This window comes from Marmota monax, unplaced genomic scaffold (genome assembly GCF_021218885.2).
Source record: "Marmota monax isolate L192 unplaced genomic scaffold, Marmota_monax_Labrador192_F-V1.1 WCK01_AAM20220418_F8-fsc00155, whole genome shotgun sequence".
NCBI classification, from domain to species: domain Eukaryota; kingdom Metazoa; phylum Chordata; class Mammalia; order Rodentia; family Sciuridae; genus Marmota; species Marmota monax.
This window is the reverse complement of record NW_026694554.1, coordinates 3700491-3723864: the sequence shown is the minus strand read 5'-3', so window position 1 is coordinate 3723864 and position 23374 is coordinate 3700491. Positions and strand designations below refer to the sequence as shown.

The following is a 23374-nucleotide window of genomic DNA, read 5'->3' as shown; positions in this document are numbered from 1 at the left end:
GGCAAGGGATGCAGCATAAGCCACATGCAGTTGTCTTTCCAAGAAGTTATAACATTCTTCTGCCCCCTTCTATAACTGTGGCTAAAATCTGATGGGGGGTATTATGTCTCTTAATCCACTGCCATAATACCTAATCATAGCTGTCTAGAGTGACATGGACAGTAAGTTCAGCAGGTTTTGGTGTGTCTAGTGTTCCTTGTGCCTGTTCTACTGTCCATTTGGCCTCATTAAATGCCTCAATATGCCAGTCAGTCCAGTCCCATAATGTACCCCTCCCACACAAATTATATATGGGTCATAATAATTGAGCCAGATGAGAAATGAAATCCCTTCAAAAACCCAATAGCCCCACAAATTCTTGTATTTCCAACTGGTATAAATTTTATCTTACCTGACCAGATAACACCCAAGAATTTCACTGATAAACCAGGGCCCTGCACTTTGTTAGGGTTCATGACCCATTTTCAGCCTTGCAAATGAGTCACAGAAAAAGAAGAAGGAAGAGGAGGAGGAGGAGGAGGCAGAGGAAGAGGAGGAGGTGGGAGGAGGAAGGAGGAGGAGAAGGAGGAGAAGAAGAAGAGAGAAGGATGTCATCAAAATGCAAAAACTGGGGCCATGGTTATGGCTCAGTGGTAGAGCACTTGCCTAGCATGCATGAGGCACTGGGTTCGATCCCCAGGACCACATAAAAAGTAAATAAATAAAATAAAGGTATTGTGTCCATCTACAACTAAAAATTTTTTTTTAAATGCAAAAACTTTTTACCAATAGAAGTCAGGACCAGGGCTGAGGATGTGGCAGTGTGTCTGCCTGGCATGCATGAATCCCTGGGTTCAATCCTTAGCAGTGCAAATAAATAAAGATATACAACAGTGCTTCCTTCTTTTTGAAAAAAAAAATTGTCTTTAAAAAAAGAAGTCAGGACCAGGTTTCTAAATTTTGTGCTACCATACCATGGACACTAGATGGGGCTATGGAGACATCATTGACGTAGCCTGGTAATGGTCCTTTGTAGGCCTTCTCACATGAAGGCGAATGGGGTCTTGACTCTCAGGGGCTATATCTGTGCTAAAGAAGGCATTAGCAAGACCTGGTACACAACAATATGCTACCAGATGCGTGCTGAGCTCTCCTAGAATGGTGGTCATGTTGTGAAAGGCTGGATAAGTGAAAGAATCAACTTATTTAATTCTCTGCAACCCACTATTACATGCCAAATTCCATCCTACTGGCCACACAGGGAAGTTAAAAGGGCTGTAGGTTGGGCCAATTATGTTTACTTTAGTCAATTGGAGTATGGTCTCTGTTAACTCTTTTTTTTGGGGGGGGGGGGGTACAGGGAATTGAACTCAAGGGCACTCAACCACTGAGCCACATCCCCAGCCCTATTTTGTATTTTATTTAGAGACAGGGTCTCATTGAGTTGCTTAGCGCCTTGCTTTTTACTGAGGCTGGCTTTGAACTCGCAATCCTCCTGTCTCAGCCTCCCAGGCCATTGGGATTGGTCTCTGTTATCTCTTGATGGCAACAAGGGAACTAATGTGGCATAGACAAAACAACAGAGTGGCGTTTGGCATGTTCCCTTAATATTGACTTTACAGCTGGCACATGCTTAATCCCCTGACAATGCATATGAAACTCCCCTATACTAATTTGTAGGTGTTTGCCCCATAAAATATTGATATCTACAATATATTCAGGAATGAAAGCTATGGACACCAGGTAGTGGGTGGGTGGTGGGAATCTAAGTCACAGCATCAATATTCCGGCTCAGATTCACTGTTTTCTTCCCATATCCATCAATAGCAGTTAACCTGCCCAGAACTTGTCAAGATTACCATATATCAATGTACATCCAGCTCCCACGTCCAACCAATGATGTTACTCTCTGACTTTATTTATTTATTTATTTATCAGTAGTGGGGAGTGGACACAGGGGTCCTTTACTACCGAGTTGCAGCCTCAGCTCTTTTTACTTTTTATTTTGAGATAAGATCTTGCTAAGTTGCTGAGGCTGGCCTCAAACTTGCAATACCCCTGCCTCAGTCTCTTGTGTCACTGGGGTCACAGGCATGTGCCACTGCATGTGGCTCTGATTGTTTTTGCAAGACCAATGTATTGCCAATTCTATAAATGGTCTCTGGTTCAGAGACATGGCTCAGACCACTGAACCTTGACCTCACCCCTAGTCAGCCCATAACCAAGGGCTCAAATACTAAATATAAAAAAAATACTATAATATACTTAAATATAATATACTTAAATATAAAAAAAATACTAAAATAAAAAAAAAAAGTCAGGGAGAGCCATGGACTCTGCTTCCATTACATCTCCTAATAGGAGAGGATTGTCTTTGTCCCTTTTTGGAGACAAAGTAGAAGTCCATTTGGAGTATGAGTCCATTCTATCTTAATGTCTCCTCTTTTTTGTTCTTATTGAAAAACAGTGACTTAATCCTCTTGTCCTTTGGCAATTGATTCCAGAGTGTACCAGCCATTATTCATCTCTTTTCCTCTCATCTACTCCTGCTGCTATTAAGTCTACCCACATCTGTCTACTAGACACTTGAAGAGGTCCTTCCAGTTTGGGCTGGGTTTTCTGCCACAATTTTCCTGTCTCTTTTGGATTTGCTATCAATTGTGTTTCTTGCTGTAGGTGCTGCCCTACTAATAGGGATAACATTGATACCAGGGCATCACAAATGGACAGAGGGGCTGCATGTAACACTGCATCCCTTATCTCAGGAGTAAAAATTATACAGTCTTGTTGTACTTCTGCAAAACACTAATATGCAACACTATTATAAAGTTTTATAAGGAAAACACAAAATGAAATTAATAAGAGAAACAGTGTTAATGATAAGAAATAGACTTATTATCTGATATATAAATCATCCCATTTATATGATAATGAAATCTTTGTGTGCTCAAAGCAACCACATGTAAAACCAGGTTTTAAAATGTCAATGTGGCCCCTTTATGTCAGACACAATGCCTAAAAGTCAGCACTTATTAGTTAGCTGACCTGAATTAGACTTGCATAAGCTTTCATTTCACAAACTTTTATATAGCACTTAGATAAAACTTGAGCATGAAGAGATAGAGCCTACAGAATGGGAGAAAATCCTTGCCATCTGCACCTCGGATAGAGCATAAATCTCCAGGATATAAAAAGAACTCAAAAACCAAATAAACAACAACAACAATAAAAAAATACAATCAACAAATGGGCAAAGGAACTGAACAGACACTTCACAGAAGAAAAAATACAAATGGTAGACAAATATATGAAAAAAATGTTCAACATCACTAGCAATTAGAGAAATGCAAATTAAAACCACACTGAGATTTCATCTCACTCCAGTCAGAATGGCAATTATCAAGAATACAAGTAACAATAAGTGTTGGGGAGCAATGGACAAAATGTCTTAGAGAATCAATTAACATCAGGAGACCCATGGGACTTTTTCCTAGGGAAACTGGGAGGTTTAGAAACCTAGGGAATGGGACCCTTCTTGTAAGTGGGAGCACACCAGGGAGAAAGATGGGAGGGGCAACCCACTACTCTTCCTAAGGAAATAAGATTATCTTTCCCTGTAGTCTGATAAAGTATAAACTGGTAAAACTGAGGGTCAGTAGGACAGGGTCTGAGACTGGGGGAGGTTGTTGCAAGGCAGATAAAGAGAAAGGGGGCAACTCACCCATGCACTGGTAAATTGATAGGTAGGGCTTTGCCTTGGAGTTTTCAGATCACACTGAGCTTCTCTCAATCTGTGATCCAAGGAACTATCCTAATGAGGCTTGTCCTCTACCATTGGGTAAGACACCATGAAGGGATGTGGTAAGGGCTCTCCCAAAACAAATAGAAGATGACATGGTGCACTCAGTAACTATGTGCACTACATGAGTCTGTCAGGTAGTGTGGTACAGTCAGTGTCTATGTGTTAGTGTGCAACTTTGTTATAACTCTATTGCAACTCTATGGTATAGAACACCCAGTCAGAATGTATGTTAGCATATAGGGGAGAGAAAGGGGCTAACATGTAAAGGGGGTACTCACAGAGAGTATATAAGGCAACACCCCATTGTGTTTGGATTGCTCTGTAGTATAGTTTAAGTTCTGGTATTGTGATGCTACCTGCTTCACTCTTCTTGCTAAGGATTGCTTTGGCTATTCTGGGTCTCTTATTTTTCCAGATGAATTTCATGATTGCTTTTTCTATTTCTGTGAGAAATGTCACTGGGATTTTGATTGGAATTGCATTAAATCTGTATAATGCTTTAGTCGTTTTATTAATTCTGCCTATCCAAGAACAAGGGAGATCTTTTCATCTTCCAAATTGATTTCCATATGTTGAACCAACCCTGCATCCCTGGGATGAACACCACTCGATTATGATGCACTATCTTTTTAATATGTTTTTGTATGCAATTTGCCTGAATTTTATTGAGAATTTTTGCATCTATGTTCATCAGGGATATTGGTCTGAAGTTTTTTTTTTTTTTCCTTGATGTGTCTTTGTCTGGTTTTGATACCAGGGTGATATTAGCCTCATAGAATGAGTTTGGGAGGGTTCCCTCTTTTCTATTTCATGAAATAATTTGAGGAATGTTGGCATTAATTCTTCTTTGAAGGTCTTGTAGAACTCAGCTGAGAATTCATCTGGTCCTGGGCTTTTCTTGGTTAGTAAGCTTTTGATGGTGTCTTCTATTTTGTTGCTTGAAATTGATCTGTTTAAAATGTATGTGTCCCTTTGACTCAGTTTGGGAAGTTCATATATCTCTAGAAATTTGTCAGTGTCTTTGAGATTTTCTATTTTATTGGAGTATAAATTTTCAAAATAGTTTCTAATTATCTTCTGTATTTCAGTAGTGTTCGTTGTGATAGTTCCTTCTTCATGACAAATTTTAGTAATTTGGGTTTTCTCTCTTTCTCTTCATTAGTGTAGCTAAGGATTTATCAATTTTGTTTATTTTTTTCAAAGAACCAACTTTTCATTTTATCAATTTTTTGAATTGTTTCTTTTGTTTCAATTTCATTGATTTCAGCTCTGATTTTAATTTCTTTTTGTCTTCTGGGTTTTTTTTTATTTTTTTCTTTTTCTAGGGCTTTGAGATGTAATGTTAGGTCATTTATTTGTTGACTTTTTATTCTTTTAATGAATGAGCTCAATACAATAAACTTTCCTCTTAGCACTGTCTTCTTAGTGTCCCAGAGATTTTTTTTAAATGTTTTTTTAGTTGTAGATGGATGAAACATCTTTATTTTTATTTATTTATTTATTTAATGTGGTGCTGAGTATCAAACACAGGGCCTCATGCGTGACAGACAAGGGCTCTACCACTGAGCCACAACCCCAGCCTGTCCCAGAGATTTTGATAAGTTATATTGGTGTTCTCATTTACCTCTAAGTATTTTTCATTTCCTCCTGATTTCTTCTGTTATCCATTCATCATTCAATAGCATGTTATTTAGTCTCCAGGTGTAGCTTCTATTTTTTATTTTGTCACGGATTTCTAGTTTCATTTCATTATGATCTGAAAGAATGCAGGGTAGTATTTCTATTTTTTGTATTTTCTAAGAGTTGCTTTGTGGCATAACATATGGTCTATTTTAGAGAAGGATCCATGTGCTGCTGAGAAGAAAGTGTGTTAGCTCAATGATGGATGAAATACTCTATGTATGTCCATTAAGTCTATATTATTGATTGTATTTTTTAGTTCTACAGTTTCTTTGTTTAGGTTTTTTGTTTGTTTGTTTGTTTGTTTGTTTTCATTTTGGAAGATCTACCCAGTGGTGAGAAAGGTGTGTTAAAGTCATCCATTATTATTGTGTGTGGTCTTTTCTATTCTTGAAGTTGAGAAGGGTTTGTTCCATATACATAGATGCTCCATTGTTTGGGGCATATATGTTTGTGATTGTTAAATCTTGTTGATATCAGATTCCCTTAAGCAATATGTAATATCCTCCTTTATCCCTTTTGATTAACTTTGGCTTAAAGTCTACCTCATTTGATATGAGCATAGAAACCCCCACTTGTTTCCACAGTCCATGTGATATGTTTTTTCACAATCTTTCACCTTCAGTCTGTGGATATCTTTTCCTAGGAGGTGAGTCTCTAGAAACAGCATATTGTTTGGTCTTTTTTAAATCCAATCTGCTGGTCTTTTAGTTGATGAGTTTAGAACATTAACATTCAGGGTTATTATTGAGATATGATTTATATTCCTGGCCATTCTGGTTTATTTTTGGTTTTTAACTTGAATTGATTTTTCCTTTGATTGACTTTTCCTTTAGTGTAGTTCCTCCCTTTTCTGGTTTTCATTGTTTATTTTCCATTTCCTCCTCATGGAATATTTTGTTTAGAATGTTGTATAGTTTTTAGTTGTGAATTATTTTAACTTTTGTTTATCATGAAATGTTTTTATTTCATATTCAAATCTGAAGCTTAGTTTTGCTGGACATAAAATTCTCAGTTGGCATCCATTTTCTTTCAGAACTTGGTATGTTATCCCAGGACATTCTGGCATTGAATGTCTGGATTGGGAAATCAGCTGAGATCTGAATTGGTTTCCCCTATATGTAATTTGATTTTTTTTCTCCCATAGCTTTTAAAATTCTATCCTTATTCTGTATGTTAGTCATTCTCATTATAATGTCCCTTAGTGTAGGTCTGCTGTAATCTTGTAAATTTAGGGTCCTGTAAACCACTTTGTGGTTGATTTTCCATTTCATTCTTTAGATTTGGGAAATTTTCTGATATTATGTCATGAAAAGACTGTGCATTCCTTTGGTTTGTATCTCTATACCTTTGTCTATTCCAATAAATCTTGAATTTGGTCTTTTCATGTTATTCCATATTTCTTGGAAGTTCTGTTCATGGTTTCTTTTTTTTTAAGATGTTGATGGACCTTTATTTATTTATTTGTGGTGCTGAGAATTGAACCCAGTGCCTCACACATGCCAGGCAAGTGCGCTACCACTAAGCCACAACCCCAGCCCAGCCCTCTCTTCATGGTTTCTTACCATCTTCTCTGAATGATTGACTTTATTTTCCAGAGTATATATTTTGTTTTCATTGCCTGAAGTTCTGTCTTCCAAGTGGCCTCATCTGTTGGTGATGCTTTTCTATTGAATTTATAATTTGGTTTATTGATTCATTCATTTTGAGGAGTTCTGCTTGTTTTTTTCCCCACAATCTTTAACTCTTTATTGAAGTGATCTTTTGCTTCTCCATTTTCTTTTGGATTTCACTCCTTATACTATCTTTTACTTCACAGATCAGTTGAACTATATACATTTTAAACTCTTTCTCTGACATTTCTTCTACTGTGTTGCCTACAGATTCTATTGTTGGAACATCTTGGTTTGTTTGAGGAACTTTGTTCCCTTGTTTTTTTCATGTAGTTTGTACATCTTCCCATCTAGCAGTATGGATCTGAGGCAGTACAGTTTCTACTCTGTAGTCTTATCGTGTCCCTGAAGGCTTCCAGTGTCTCACCTTTAAGAGGGAAACCAATATTAACAGGACCCAATGTTTGCATATACAACCTTAAATCAAATAGCTCCTATGAAGGCATCTACAGTTTTGTCACAATAAAGAGAAATGATGTGTTCAATTATTGTCTACAATATAAATGGTAAGTTTGCTAAAAGGGTTACCATTTCAAATAGTGGACAAAGAGGAAACTGAAGTAGTGTAGGATGTGATGCTTATGGGGGAGAAGGAGAGAAGATAGGGGTAAAAATTTATAGCAAGAGCAAAGGAGGAATTAATAGAGGTTGGCTGTTAGCATGAGAGAGGTAAGAAAGAATTCAGAGAGGTAAGAAAGACAGATAATTGATAGAAAAAATATATACAGAGTTTTAAAATAAAAATAAAAGAATTTAAAAAGTAAAAATATAAGAATACACAATCAAACTGTAATATACTATTCAAATATCTCACACCTCAATTAATTGATGCATGAAAAATATTTGGATTCAAAGATGGTAGAGATGAGAGGGGCGGGGAAGGAAAGTCTCAGTGGAAAATTGACTGATTGCTTCTGCTGGCTTCCAAAAATTTTCTTAGGTTCCCCTTTCTGCTGGTAGGTGGGGGTTGTATGAAATTTGGTCGTAGCTCCCCAATCCTGTAGGTGCTTGACCTGTTGGGTGAGCGAGTGGATAGCAAAATGCTTTCACACCCTCTTCCAGTCTTCCCACCCATTGTAGCTGGCCCCTTCCATCCCCATGCACTTCAGGGCTCACTGAGCCCTTCTTCAGTTTCTCCAACTTGTGTTCCCCCTGGGGAGTTGTCCCCAGTCTCTGGCTTTCCACAGGCTTGCCAGACCCAGCTGCAATCTGACGAAGCTGGGCTTCAGATTCCCCGGGTTCTGTCTTGCTGCAGTCCCAAGATGTCAATGCTGTTCTATCTTACAGAAAGACCACCAGGGATGTGCTCACACAAAGGAGTGACCCTGCAAAGAGGCAGCCAGATGGTGGCCACTAGCACACCCAGAAGGAAGACCTCTGGTGCAACCAGACCTGCAAGTACCCCAACAATATATCTCCAGGCCCTGGCTGGTGTCCCCAGACTAAGACAGCCATGCTCCAAGATGGTGGTCGTGGCAGCAGCAAATGTGCAGTCCCCTTGGCCCTGGACTCCCAGGGCCTGGCCAATGTCCCAAGATGGCGGGTTCCCTGACAATGGACTTTGAGGCAGCAAGGGCAGCAGGCATTCTGCAGGCACTCTATGGGTGGTCTGCCGGCAAATAGGGGGAGGGGTGTTTGCGGGGGGGGGGGGGGGGGGGGGGTGCTTGGCAGGTGAACATCAGGTGATGTACAGGCTAAAAGTGGGCAAATGGGTGGAGAGTGATCTGCATGCAAACGGCCTGTTGTTGTTGCCTTTTTTTTTTTTTTTTTTTTTGAGAGAGAGAATCTTTTTTGTAGCTGGACACAACACAAAGTCTTTATTTTTATGTGGTGCTGAGAATCAATCCGGGTCGCGCTGGTGCTAGGCGAGAGCTCTCTACCGCTGAGCCACAATCTCAGCCCCTTGTTGTTGCTTTTTTGTGATGCTTGGATTGAACCCAGGGCCTAGGCAAGCACTCTACCAACTGAGCTATATCCCCAGCCCCTAGGCCTGTTGTTTTTGTTGTTTTTTAAATGTTTCTATTTTTAGCTTTCATATTGTGGATATAAATGAATTATATACCATAATCACTGTATTAATGTATATAAATCTGCATAATTTTACTAGTGCCTTTTATGCCTTCAGCTATTTCTTGTTACATATTACTGGACTTTTCTTTCAGTTTGAAGAATTCCCTTTAGCATTTCTTATGAAGAAAATCCCTCAGCTTTTTTGTTTATTTGTTCGTGAAAATCTTTTTCTTTCTTATCTGAAGACAGCTTTGCTGGGAACATATCTTTGTTTACCCAGAGAAATGAGCCTTGTAGAAGGACCTTAAAAGTGTATTTTAAGGGGCTCAGTGGTAGAGCGCTTGCCTAGCATGTGTGAGGCCATGGGTTTGATCCTCAGCACCACATAATGATAAGTAAAAGTATTGTGTCCATCTACAACTAAAAATTTTTTTTTTTTTAAGTATGAAAGGAAAAGGGATCCTCATCATTTGTAACATTGATTGCTACATACTAAGTTTCCTCAGCTTGGACAATAACCTCTGTAACAGCTCCAAGGTCTGATACTATTGGTGCTAAAAGTGGCAATATTCACTGAGCTGTCTATAATTAATGGTAAGTCGACAAGCACCAGGTCTTATGCATGCGCCAAATGGGGCTCTGGAATGGAGAATTAGTCTCATGGAGCACTTTGGCTCCCTGAAGCTCAGCAGCAAGGGCAGTTATTTTTTTTTAAATAATGTTTTAGTTGTAGTTGGACACAATACCTTTATTTTCTTTCTTTCTTTTTATGTGGTGCTGAGGATCGAACCCAGCGCCTCGCAAGCAATCTACTAGGCAAGCAATCTACTGCTGAGCTACAGCCCCAGCCCCCAATTTCTTTTTTCCACCAGTAAGCTAACCTTGTTTTTCGGAGACAATAGGTGTTATTCATCCCACTGGTTTATAGTCTTCTATGTGCTCCCACTAAGCTGGCCATAATGATTATAATTCCTATCAGGGCTTGGGGGCAAAAGTAATTGAGGGTACACATAAACAACACATAAATGCTAACATATCATTCAGTAGTTGGAGCCATAATAATAAAGTTAGTAGGGACACAAAATCAGAGAATATTATCTGTTATCCCCTTGTCATGATGCCAGGTATTGTGAGGACCATGGTCATTTGTGTACTGGTTTGTAAAAGGCCCAAGATATGCAATTCTTGTCCATTTTACCACTTACCTCTAACCTTGGGACAGGGCCTCTAGGCCCTATGGAAAAAGGGAGATTTTGGTGTAGTCCCTAATCATGTTTATATTTGAAATCCAAATGGTGTGAGAAATAGTTGTTTGGCTCTCCAGTTTATATAAAAATTCACCAGGAGGTGGAAGGCTATCACCATGCAGACCCTAGCTGAACGACTTATTGAGTTCCCCATGGCCTGGTACTTCTGGCCCTGAGTTCCTTAGTGGGAACTCAATCTTTCTTTAAAGTCCCATTATTAAGCAGACCTGGAGATTTCTTTGGGAAAGCCCTTGCACAGATAATCCAGAAGAGGGCGCCCAATTATCATTTTTACACTCCTTTTGGATCAGGTTTTGTTTTCTCATGAGTGATTTTTTTTTTTTTTTTCCTGTGCCTGGAAATTTCTCAGTTAAGATGCCAATAACAACAACAACAACAACAAATGCCAATTGTGTTATACCTGACCTAATGAGGTGATTTAATTAATAACCAGCAGGAGCAGCACAAATAAACCTACAAATCTGAGTCTGGTTAACAATTTCAGCATTTACTGTTCTCACTCCTTAATAGTACACCCAAGAGACCATCAGTGGGCTGTGGGACATTTTGCCTCTGAAGGGTGGTCCAGACATGTTTTTCAGGGACATCTTTCAAAGAAACCATGACGCTCACAAGAAAATGCTTGTCTCAGAATTTTGTAAAAGCTTAGACACTTCTGGGTTTGAGTCTTAAGCAAATTAACGTTGCATTACATCATTCAGGCAAAATCTAAAAAAGTTGATCTCATAGACCTTGAGAGTAGGTGATGGTTAATGGGGACAGCAGGGGTTAGGAAGAGATGGAAAAGGTTGATGAATGAATACTAAGTTACAGTTAGATAGAAGCAAGAAGTTTTGGTGTGCTGTTGCAGTAGGATGATTATAGCTAACAATAATGTACTGTCCACTTCAAAAAATAATAATTTTTAATGTGTTCACCATAAAGAAATGATAAATGTTTCAGGAGATAGATGTGTTTAACCTGATTTGAACATTACACAATGTATACATGTTTCAAAACATCATACCTCATTAATATGTGTAATTTCATGTTTTTCTTTACCAGTCAAAAATTAGTTTTTAGGGCTGCAGTTGTAGTGCAGTGGTAAAGGAAAAAGGGAGATTTTGGTGTAGATTTTTGCCCAGCACGGGTGAGGCACTGGGTTCGAGCATCAACACCACATAAAAAATAAATAAATAAATAAAGGTATTGTGTCCATTAAAAACATATTCTAAAAGAGAAGGAGGTCTAGGGATGTAGCTCAGTGGTAGAGCGCTTGCCTACCACGCACAAAGCCCTGAGTTCAGTCCCCAGCACCACAAACACAATAAATAAAAATTATTATTAAAATCAAATTAAAATTTTTCAAAGAAAAAATAAGAAAAAGAAAGTGGGGGTGCAAATGTCAAAGCAAATGGGATAAAATGCCTACAACAGTAAATAAAGAATAATTTTTATTTTTGAAATTTTTATAAGCGCAAATTTTTTTCTAAAGTACAGTCATCTATCTGGACGCGCTGAGTGGATGCGGGGGTCTCCTGGGAACTGGGTTGGAGCCGAACGAGAGCTAGCTAGGCGCAAGCGCTCACAGAGTGCAGCCGCCCCAGGACCCCTCCCCGCCCCCACAGACCACCCGGAGACCCCAGCGCAGAATCGTCTCCGGATTCCCAGCAGTCGCCTGGAGTGTTGGAGATTGGCTATTGCCCCCGCCCTCCGCACACCCTAGGGAAAGGAAGCACCCCCCGGTATTAAAAAGAGCTGAGCGGAAAGAAGCTCTCTCAGTCGCTGGCGGGCAGGCGAGCTGATGCGGAGCTGCACCGTGTCCACCATGCCGAGGATGATTTGCAGGAACGCAGATCTCGAGTTTGACTGGCTGCAGCCCTGCTTCTACCCTGACGAAGATGACTTCTACTTCAGCGGCCCCAACTCGACCCCTCCTGGGGAGGACATCTGGAAGAAGTTTGAACTGCTGCCTACGCCCCCGCTGTCGCCCAGCTGTGCGTTCCTGGAGCTCAGTACGGAGCCCTCTGACTGGGCCAGCGAAATGATGCTGACCGAGGCCGACCTGTGGGGCAACCCCGACGAGGAGGACGTGTTCGGCCCGGGGGGACTGGGCAGCCTCACCCCCAACCCAGTCATCCTCCGGGACTGCATGTGGAGCGGCTTCTCCGCTCGCGAAAAGCTGGAGCGTGCGATGAGTGAGAAGATGCAGCATGGCCACGAGCCCGCGGCCACGGGTCCGGCCACTCAGGTCCCGGGAGCGGGAGCTGCCAGCCCTGCGGGCCGCGGGCACAGCGGGACGGCCGGAGCCGCCTTACCGGCGGAGCTCGCCCACCCGGCCGCCGAGTGCGTAGATCCCGCGGTAGTCTTTCTCTTGCCGGTGAGCAAGCGGAATCCGGTGCCTGTGCGGGTCGCCCCGGCTCGTGCCCCTGCCCGTGCCTCTGCCGTGGGCGCTGCGGTTGCTAGAGCAGCCGCCCCCGCTACTGCCGCGGTGGCCGCCCCTCCGGGTTTAAGCAGCCGCCCTCCCAACGGCGGTGACCACAAGGTCCTCAGCACCTCGGGAGAAGACGCCCTGAGCGACGAGGTTGACGAGGAGGAAGATGAAGAAGAGGAGATCGATGTGGTCACCGTGGAGAAAAGCTGTAAGACAGGCGGCACCACGTTCACCCTCACGGTGAGTCCCAAGAACACAGCCCTGGGCCTGGGGAGAGAGCAGTCCCGTGAGCTGATCCTCCAACGCAGTGTCCCCATCTACCAGCAGCACAACTATGCTGCGCCCTCGCCCTATGTGGAGAGCGAGGATGCTCCACCCCAGAAGAAGATCAAGAGGGAGGTGTCCCCACATCCCCTCAAGAGCGTCATCCACCCAAAGGGTAAGAGCTTCAGCCCTCGGAAATCCGACTCCGAGGACAGCGTGCGTCGCCGCAATCACAACATCCTGGAGCGCCAGCGCCGCAATGACCTGCGGTCCAGCTTCACCACGCTCCGGGACCACGTGCCAGAGCTGGTGAAGAATGAGAAGGCTGCCAAGGTGGTCATTTTGAAAAAAGCCTGTGAGTATGTCCACTACCTCCAGGCCAAGGAGCACCAGCTTCTGATGGAAAAGGAGAAATTGCAGGCAAGACAGCAGCAGTTGCTAAAGATAATTGAACTTGCTTGGACTTTCTAAACCTTTCTTAAATGAACAGTCACTGCCACTTTTGCACAGTTTGATTTTTTTTTAAAACATTGTGTTAATGAATATTGATTTACTCTCAAATCAGTCCCCTGACGTTTGGGTCTGGGTGGGGGGCAGGACGTGTGGGGTTCTACCAGGACCTTGGAGAGCCCATGTGATGGGGTTCTGGGTAGCTTTGCTGTGACAGTGACAGCAGTAGAAGTTCGTGACAGTTGGGAGCCTCTGGGGCTCCTTGTTCGTTCCAAGTTTTCAAACAACAGAGTCATTCCTTCTTTTTACAATTGTGCTTAGGTTCCAGCAGATGTCAGGTAAGAGGGTTGCCATTTGATGCCGATGGGGAACATTTCTGTAAATACCATTGACACACCTGCCTTTTGTATATGTTCTGGGTAATGAGAGGTGGCTTTTGCAGCCAGTATTAGACTGGAAGTTCACACCTAAGTACCATAATAATACCTCAATGTTTGAGGAGCATGTTTTGCATACAAATATATCGTTAATCTGTTATGTACTGTACTAATTACACTGTATACTTTAGTATGATGCTGATACATAACTAAATTTGATACTTATATTTTCATATGGAAACGAGTTATGAAAGTTTTGAGTAGATATTACTTTATCACTTTTGAACTAAGAAATTTTATAAAGAAATTTGCTATAGATATGCCTTTTCTTAGTCTGTTTCTTCATTTGTTCATGTTTGGTGCATAGAACTGGGTAAATGCAAAGTTCTGTGTTTAATTTCTTCAAAAACACAGTATATTTAGAACTTTGAAATACCTCATGTTTATGAAAATAAATAGCAGTTAAGTGACTTAAAATGTTCTTTAAAAAGTATAAAGAAAGAAAAATATAAATTGTAGGAAATTTAATCTAAATTAAGATGTCTTAAAAATATAAACATGCACTAGAGTGATATCACAGCAAATGATGGTGGAAGAAGCTTGAATAAAATCACTTCCTACGTTGAAACAGTCATAAACTGTTGAAGACAGAATCAATAGTTTTTGGAACCCTTAAGAAGAAAGGGTCAGTTGAATTTCAGTAACAGAACATTGTGAAAAATTTTCCCACCAGGGCTGGGGTTTTAGCTCAGTGGTAGAGGGCTGACTTAGCACCTGCAAGGCCCTGGGTTCAATCCTCAGCACCACATAAAAATAAATAAATGAAATAAAGGTATTGTGTACAACTAAAAAATAAATATTAAAAACAATTTTTCCCCATTAACTTAACATTCTCTGTTTCCAACCTTGGAAGTGCCATTTGAGTTCTTTTTATGGCTTTCTGGTGCTGAGAGATTAATACAATCCTTATTTTTAAATGCTATTGCTATGTATTTTCACCTATCTGGTGATTTACTGGGAGCACAGCTCAAAGGTTGACTTATTCCCTTCCCTCCAGGCTGTTGTTACTTTCCAGGTTGGAGGGTATGCACTGAGAGGTTTTACTGATACACAATGCCTTTGTACACTTGCAGCAGGAGAGGGACAATAGATGAGACAAACAGGAGATGGACCCAAAATCCTAAGGAGATTTTCTCCTAGAAAGCTCAGGAGAAAGTGCTAAGGAGAAAGTTTCTTGGGTATATAAGGGATTGAAAGGGCCACCAAGTCCACTGAGGAAAATGGAATGCAATGTGCATACTACAACCAAGACAAATGCTCAGAAAACACCTTAGAGTACCCTAGGATTCCACCAGGGCTAAATCTGGGGATTCTGTGCAAGTATGTAATGAATACCAAGGTAATCAAAAGACAGATATTGGGACAATAGATTTTCTGAAAAAGTCACAAGCGACAAAGGATATTATACATTGGTTGTTATGGAGGTGTCCCCCAAAATCTCAAATATGAGACAATGCAAAAAAAAGTTTAGAGATGAAATGATGATTGGTTATGAGATCCTTAACCTAATCAGTGCATTATTCCACTGATAGGGATTAACTGCATGGTAACTATAGGCAGGTAGAGTGTGGTTGGAGTAGGTAGGTCCCTGGGAGTGTGCCACTAAGGTTGTAGATTTTGTCCCTGGCAAGTGGAGGCTGAGGCAGGAGAATCAAAGTCCTCAGCAAAAGCAAGTCGCTAAGCAACTCAGTGAGACCCTGTCTCTAAGTAAAATAGAAAATAGGGCTGGGGATGTGGCTTAGTTTTCCTGAGTTCAATCCCAGGTACCCCCCACAAAAAAAATTGAGGAAGACCAGTTGAATAGAGGAATAGTATCAGGGGAGGGAGGAGAGGAGGGAAGGGGTAGCGGAGATTGAAATAGAGAAAACCATCTGATATGCATTTATGAATAAATAAAAATTATTAACCCCACTATTATGTAGAACTATAATTCACTAAAAAAGTTATATAGAAAGGAATATAGATATAAATACACACATATATAGCAAACAACACAGTAAAAAATCACAAGTAATGCTTATTGACATGATTGAAGGGAAAATAGTTTTATAATAATAGTTGGAGGCTTCAAATTCCCACATCAATAACAGAGCATCTATATGGAAGATCAGTAAGGAAGAAAGTAAGTTGAATATTGTAAACCAACTAGGCCTAATGGATAGGCATATCTAGAGCCCCACTCAACTCCTGTGAGTTTGGAATATTTTCCAGTATAGACATATGTTAAGTGACAAAACAAGTTTTAATAAATCTAAAATGATTGCAACCATATAAAGTACCTTCTGCAACCACAATGGAATAAAACTAGAAATCAATAACATAAAGAAAGAAAACTAGAAAATTCTCAGAAGGGTGGAAATTATCCACACATTATTAAACAACCAATGAGTAAAAGGAGAAATTAGAGAACATTTATAGACAAATAATATGGAAAATATGACATACAAAAACGAACGGGAGGGCTGGGGTTGTAGTTCAGTAGTCGAGCACTTACCTAGCACACATGAGGCACTGGGTTTGATTCTCAGCACTGCATATAAATAAAAAGATTAATTGATTAATTAAAAGGTCCATCAACAACTAAAAAAACTAAAAAAAAGAAGTAACAAAAGCAGTACTCAAACGTACATTTATAGGCGTAGACACCTATATAAAACAGAAGAAAACCTCAAATCAATAACCTAATGGCATGCCCCACATAACTAGAAAAAAGCAAACAACCCAAAGCCAGCAGAAAGAAGAAAATCATAAAGACTGAAATAGATCAAAAGTGTAGAAGAAAACAGAAAAACAAAATAAGTAATCAGGGAAAGCAAAAGTTGTTTTTTTTAAATAGCAAAACTGACAACTCTTAGGTAAACTGACAAAGAAAACAAAGAAACAACTAAAACAAAAAGATGAAAGTGGGTACATTATTAACAACCTTAGAGAAATAAAAATAATTATAAGAGAATACAGTGAATAATTGAATGCCAATAAATTTTAAAACCTAGATAAAATGTACATATTTTATAGAAACACAAATTGCACCCTCTGGTTCCCTTTCCTATCAGATCTTGGTGGTTGTAAAAGGAGGAAAAGTAATACTGAAGCTGGCCATATGGTGTTCTAGTCTGTTATCTAACATACCAGCTTGTTTCAAACAGAGGTAAAGAAGAAGAAAAAAAAGAAACACAAATTGCCCACATTGATACAGAAAGAAAATCTCCAGATACCTGTAACAAGTAATAAGATTGAATCAGTAATAAAAAATCCTGCCAACAAGGAAAAGCCAAAGGGCAGATGGTTCCACTAGTGAATTATATGAAACATTTAAAAACTAATTATCATTATTTATTCTCAAACTCTTCCAAAAAGTATTAGAGAAATGAATATTTCCTAAATCATTCTATGAGGCTAGTATTTCAATGACACAAAAGTCAAAGAGACACCACAAGAAAAATTATTCACCAATATTCCTTATAAAACAAAATATGAGCAAACCAAATCCAACACAATATTGAAAGTATTGTACACTATGACTAATTAGGATTTATGCCAGAAATGTAAGGGTGATTCAATATAAGAGATTGAATCAATGCAACACAGTACATTAAAAGAATAAAGATGGCTGGGATTGCAGCTCAGTGGCAGAGTGCTTGCCTAGCACGTGTGAAGCACTGAGTTCGATCCTTAATACCACATATAAATAAATAAAATAAAGGTTTTGTGTCCATCTATAACTAAAAACTATTTTTAAAAAACCAAAGAGTTTGAGGGGCTGGGATTGTGGCTCAGAGGAAGAGTGCTCGCCTAGAATGCATGAGGCACTGAGTTCGATCCTCAGCCCCACATAAAAATAAAATAAAGATATTGTGTCCACCTATAACTAAAAAAATAAATAAACACTTTAAAAGAAAGAGTTTGATGGGCTGGGGATGTGGCTCAAGTGGTAGTGCGCTTGCCTAGCGTGAGTGAGGCACTGGGTTCAATTCTCAGCACCACATAAATGTGAAATAAAGATACTGTATCCACCTAAAAATTAAAGAAATAAATATTTTTTAAAAAGAGTTTGAAAAAAGCATGTGATCACTTCATTATATGCAGAAAAATCATTTTACATAATTCAACACCCTTTCATGCTAACACACTTAGAAAAGTAAGGGTTGGGGTTTTAGCTCAGTGGCAGAACGCTTGCCTAGCAAGTGTGAGGCACTGGATTTGATTCTCAGCACTGTATTAAATAAATAAATAAATAAACAAACAAACAAATAAATAAATAAATGTATTGTGTCCATCGACAACTAAAAATATATAAAAAGTAGAAATGGAAGGGAACATTTTCTACATGATAAAGGACATGTATTAAAAATCCACATTTAGGGGCTGGGGTTGTGGCTCAGTGATAGAGTGCTTGCCTAGTACATGTGAACACTGGGTCTTATCCTCAGCTTCACATAAAAATAAGTAAATTAATTAAATAAAGGTACAGTGTGCACCTACAACTAAATTTTTTTAAAAAAATCCACATTTAATACAAACGGAATGGTGAAAGGACAGCTTTCCCACTAAGCTGTGGAATACAAAAAGGATTTCACACTGCTGTTCAATATCATGCTGGAGGGTCTAGCCCAAACAATTAGTCAACAAAAATAAATAAAGCTCAGCAATATTAGAAAGAAAGAGATCAAACTAAATGGATTCACAGATGACATGTTATGGAAAATTCCAACTTAGAGAGAAGAAAACTCCATAATTTAGTAGAGCTAAAAAACGCATTCAGCAAAATTGCAGAGTACACGAGCAATATAAAAAAATCAGTTTTACTTCTAAATACCAACAATAAACAATGAGAAAATTAAATTAATATAATTTTATTTATAATAGCATCCAAAAGAATAAACTATCTGAATAAATTTAAACAGGTGAAAGTTTGTACACAGAAAACTATAAAACTAAGGAAAGTAAAAGAGGCTGAAAAAAAAGGAAAGACAACTTGTGTCACTTGTAACATTGGAATACTTCTTGTTAAGATGGAGAAACTATCCAACACAATTTAGTTTAAATGCAATCAGTATCAAAATTTCAAAGGCATTTTTTTTTCCACAAATGAAAGAGCTGATCCTCAAATTCACATGCAATTGTAAAGGACCCCAAATAGCTAAAGCAATACTGAAAAGAACTTACACTTTCCGTGGACTGTGGTGGCACATGCCTGTAATCCCAGTAACTGGGGAGGCTGAGGCAGGAGGTTTGAAAGTTCAAAGCTAGCCTCAGCAATTTAGCAAGGCCCTAAGCAACTTAGTGAGACCCTGACTCAAAAGTTAAAAAATAAAAAAAAAACCCGGGGATGTGGCTCAGTGGTTAACAGTCCCTGGATTCGATGCCTCGTACCAAAAAACAAAAATTTAAAAACCCAACAACAACACCAAACTTCACAATTTCAAAACTCACTATATATGTCTACAGTATTAACAGAGTGTGGCATTGGCATATGAAAACAAATAGAAATATGGGATATAATTGAGAGTCCAGAAATAAACCATATATATCTATGGCCCATTGATTTTGTACAAGGATGCCAAAAATTTGATGAGGAAAGAGTAATCCTCTTAACACATTGTGCTCAGACAACTGTATATGCACATGTAAAAGAATTCAAAATAGATCTATGATCTAAAAATAGCTAAGCTAAAACCATGATTATTTAGAATAAAACAGAAATTTTCATGAGCTTGAGTTTGGTGATGTATTCTTAGAAATGATACCAAAACATGAAAAAAAAAGCAGATAAATTTGACTTGCTCCGAATTTAAACTTTTTACATCAAAGGATATCATGAAAAAAGTAAAAAGAGTATCCCAGAATAGAAGAAATTATCCTTAACTCATATATCTGTTAATGTTCTAACATCCAGTATATGTAATAACTCTTACAACTCAAAAAAGAAAAAGAAAATACCTGCTCCCTCCTCCCGCTCCTGCTTTTCAGTACAAGGGATTGAACCCAGAAGCACTTTGCCACTGAGCCACATCCCCAACCGTTTATTTATTTATTTTATTTTGAAAAAGGATCTTGCTAAGTTGCTTAGGGCCTAAGTTGCTGGGGCTGACAGTGAACTTGGAGTCCTCCTGCCTCAGATTCCTGAGTTGGTGGGATTTCAGGCATCCACTGTGACCGGCCAAACAACCCAGTTTTTCAATGGGCAAATTTCTTGAATGGTCATTTTTCCAAAAATGTAAACAAATGGCCAAAAAACATATGAAAAAATATTCAACATCATTAGGCATTAGGGAAATGCAAGTCAAAACCATGATGGCACCACTGCACAAACACTAAGATGATTAAGATTAAAATAAGGAAATTTAGTGTTGGCAAGACTGTGGAAAAATTTAAATCCTCCACATTGCTAGTATGATATAAAATAGTGTCTGTTAATGTAAATGTTGTTCTTTGTTAAATACCAAATTCCCATTGTTTCTTTCTTCATTTCTAAATATTTTTAGTTGTAGATGGACACAATACCTTTATTTTATTAATATTTTTATGTGCTGAGGATGGAATCCAGTGTCTCACACCTGCAAGGTGAGCACTCTACCACTGAGCCACAAGCCCTGCCCTTCAATTGTTTCTTGATAGTATATAGAGAAGCAATTGACTTTTTTTTTTTTTAAGAGAGAGAGAGAGAGAGAGAGAGAGAGAGAGAGAATTTTTAGTATTTATTTTTTAGTTATTGGCGGACATAACATCTTTGTATGTGGTGCTGAGGATCGAACCCGGGCCGCACGCATGCCAGGCGAGCGCGCTACCGCTTGAGCCACATCCCCAGCCCCAGCAATTGACTTTTTAAAAAATATATTTATTTTTTAGTTGTAGTTTGACACAATACCTTTATTTCACTTATTTATTTTTATGTGGTGCTGAGGATCGAACCCAGGGTCCCATACATGTGAGATGAGCGCTCTACCACTGAACCACAACCCCAGCCCCAAAAATGACTTTTGTATATTCACCCTCTATACCAGCAAATTTGCTCTACTATACTTCTTAATTTGATTCTTTGGAATTTTCTATATGGATAATCATATAATCTGCAAATAAACAGTATCATAATACTGTACAGTATAAATTTCCCACTAACCACTGCTTCTGATAACATAACACAAATAAGTTGCATTTCCATGTGGTTGAAAATATTCAATTCCTCCAAAGTACATGTATGAAGACTCAAATTGGGTGTTAACATACTTTATATACAAACAGAGATAAGAAAAATTGTGGTATATACATGTAATAAGAATTGTAATGCAAAAAAAAGTACACGTATAAAGACATGAATTGGCGTGAACATACTTTATATACAAAGATATGAAAAATTGTGCTCTATATGTGTAATAAGAATTGTAATGCATTCTGCTGTCGTGTATTTAAAAAAATAAAATCAATTAAAAAAAGAAAAAAGAAAATATTCAATTCCCCTTAGACTTCACTGACCTATTCAGAAGTGTACTATTTCATTCTAGATATTTGGGGATTTTCAAACTGTTTCTGTTATTGATTTCCAGGTTCCATTGTAGAAAATACATAGCCCAGAAAGTATCACTGAGACTCAAAGAATGTCAATAAAAACTTCCCAAACTAAACAACAACAACAAAATCCTGGGTCCTGTTGTCAAGGGCTGTGATAAAGAGAAAAAATGTCCTGGGTGCTGTGGTCAAGGGCTATGATCCACAAGGATCCTCAGCAAAGACAGGAGATATACTCAGCAGCTGGATCTGGTGCCTGTTAACCTGGGACAATACTCCTGCCTCAATTTCAAAGACAAGATACTATTTTTTTAATGTTTTTAGTTGGGCTGGGGCTATAGCTCAGTGGCAGAGCACTTGCCTAGCATGCGTGAGGCAATGGGTTTGATCCTCAACACTACATAAAAATTAACAAATAAAATAAAGGCGGTCTGCCCATCCACAACTACAAAAAAATTTTTTAATGTTTTTTTTAGTTATAGATGGACACAATACCTTTATTTTATTTATTTAGCTGAGGATTGAACCCGGTGCCTCACCTGTGCTAGGCAAGTGCTTTGCCACTGACTTATAACCACAGCCGAAGGTACTAATTCTTTTTTTGGGATGAAACTCAGGGGAATTCCACCACTGAGCCACATCCCCAGCCCAATTTTGTATTTTATTAGAGACAGGGTATCACTGAGTTGCTTAGCACCTGGCCATTGCTGAAGCTGTCTCTGATCCTCCTCTCTCAGTCTCAGGAACTGCTTGGATTACAGGTGTGTGCCACCACACTAGGCTCCAAGGTACTATTTTTTGGGGGGGCTGGCACTGGGGATTGAACCCCGGGACTTGTGCTTGCTAGGCAAGTGCTCTACCAACTGAGCCATATCCCAGCCTCGGTACTAGTTCTTAATCACCAGCTGTTGGCTGTCTCTTTTTGTTAGTCGCAGGGCATGCCAACTGCTGTTGTCCACATGTCTAATGGTGCAGTCACAAAATAGGCACCTAGTTTAGGAAAGGGCTGCAAGGCAGAGCTGAGAGCTGGTGGTGCAGTGGTAGTGAGGAGAGAGGATGGGTCATGCCTGCAGAATAGAGGCTCTGTGTTGAAGCAGCTGGTTACACTCACCTTGGTGGGAAGCCTGAGCTGAGAAAGGGGCTTTGCTCTTTTTCTTTTCTGGTAAATTTGGTAGTGGGGGTGGGAGTAGGGATGAGGAAACCTCCCACTTTTCCACTGAGAGTAATCATATCCCAGCCCCTGTTCATGCTCTCCTCCTCATTGCTAGTTGCTGCCTCCCCCCAACACCTGTGGCCACATGTCTATTTTCATTTTTCTATTTGATCCCAACTTACAAGCATAGTATGAAAGTATTTGTCTGATTGGGTACCCGCTTGTGTTCATGAACACTTTAGTCAACTGGGAAATTAACCTCAAAATTGGAGGGCCCTCTCCCTGCTGCTTTGGTTTTGCCCACCCCTGACCACTTCACTGCTATCTTGCCCTGGCTGCCTCTATCCCTCTATACCTCTCTCAGTGGCCTATAGACTCCAAAGGTCTGCCTCTTTCTATATACTGCCCAAACTTTTTTAAAATCAAATATCTATTTTTAGGTACATATATTACATTAAAAAAGAACATAACATCACTTCAGCCAAATAAAGGCTGTATGAGTTGTCTACCTTCAGAAAAATCTCTATGACAGACTCTTTAGGGTTTTTATTGGCTATTGAAGTTATTGGGGTCAGGGCTAGGGGAGTCTGTTAAGTTATCAGGCGGTATGGTGCAAAAGGAACCCCAAGCCCAATAAGATCCATATCCATACATATGCCAAGTCCTCATTGGTGAGTTTTGGTAGATACTGCTTTCTGGGACTCTCCTTGTACCAGCCCCTTGAATTTTTTTCCCCAGG

At 39.5% G+C, this 23374-nt stretch overlaps 1 protein-coding gene and 1 non-coding gene across 2 annotated transcripts; both read left to right on the top strand.

The window, feature by feature from the left end:
• The first annotated feature begins 12195 nt into the window (after positions 1–12195).
• On the top strand, positions 12196–13775 carry LOC124076832 (N-myc 2 proto-oncogene protein). The gene has a single exon (XM_046420902.2). The coding sequence runs from the start codon at positions 12196–12198 to the stop codon at positions 13558–13560; it is 1365 nt and encodes a 454-aa protein (XP_046276858.1). The 3' UTR covers positions 13561–13775.
• A 3229-nt stretch (positions 13776–17004) lies between these two features.
• Positions 17005–17124, top strand: LOC124076892 (small nucleolar RNA SNORA61). The gene has a single exon (XR_006846484.1). It is a non-coding gene; the product is annotated as a small nucleolar RNA SNORA61 (small nucleolar RNA).
• Positions 17125–23374: the final 6250 nt, after the last annotated feature.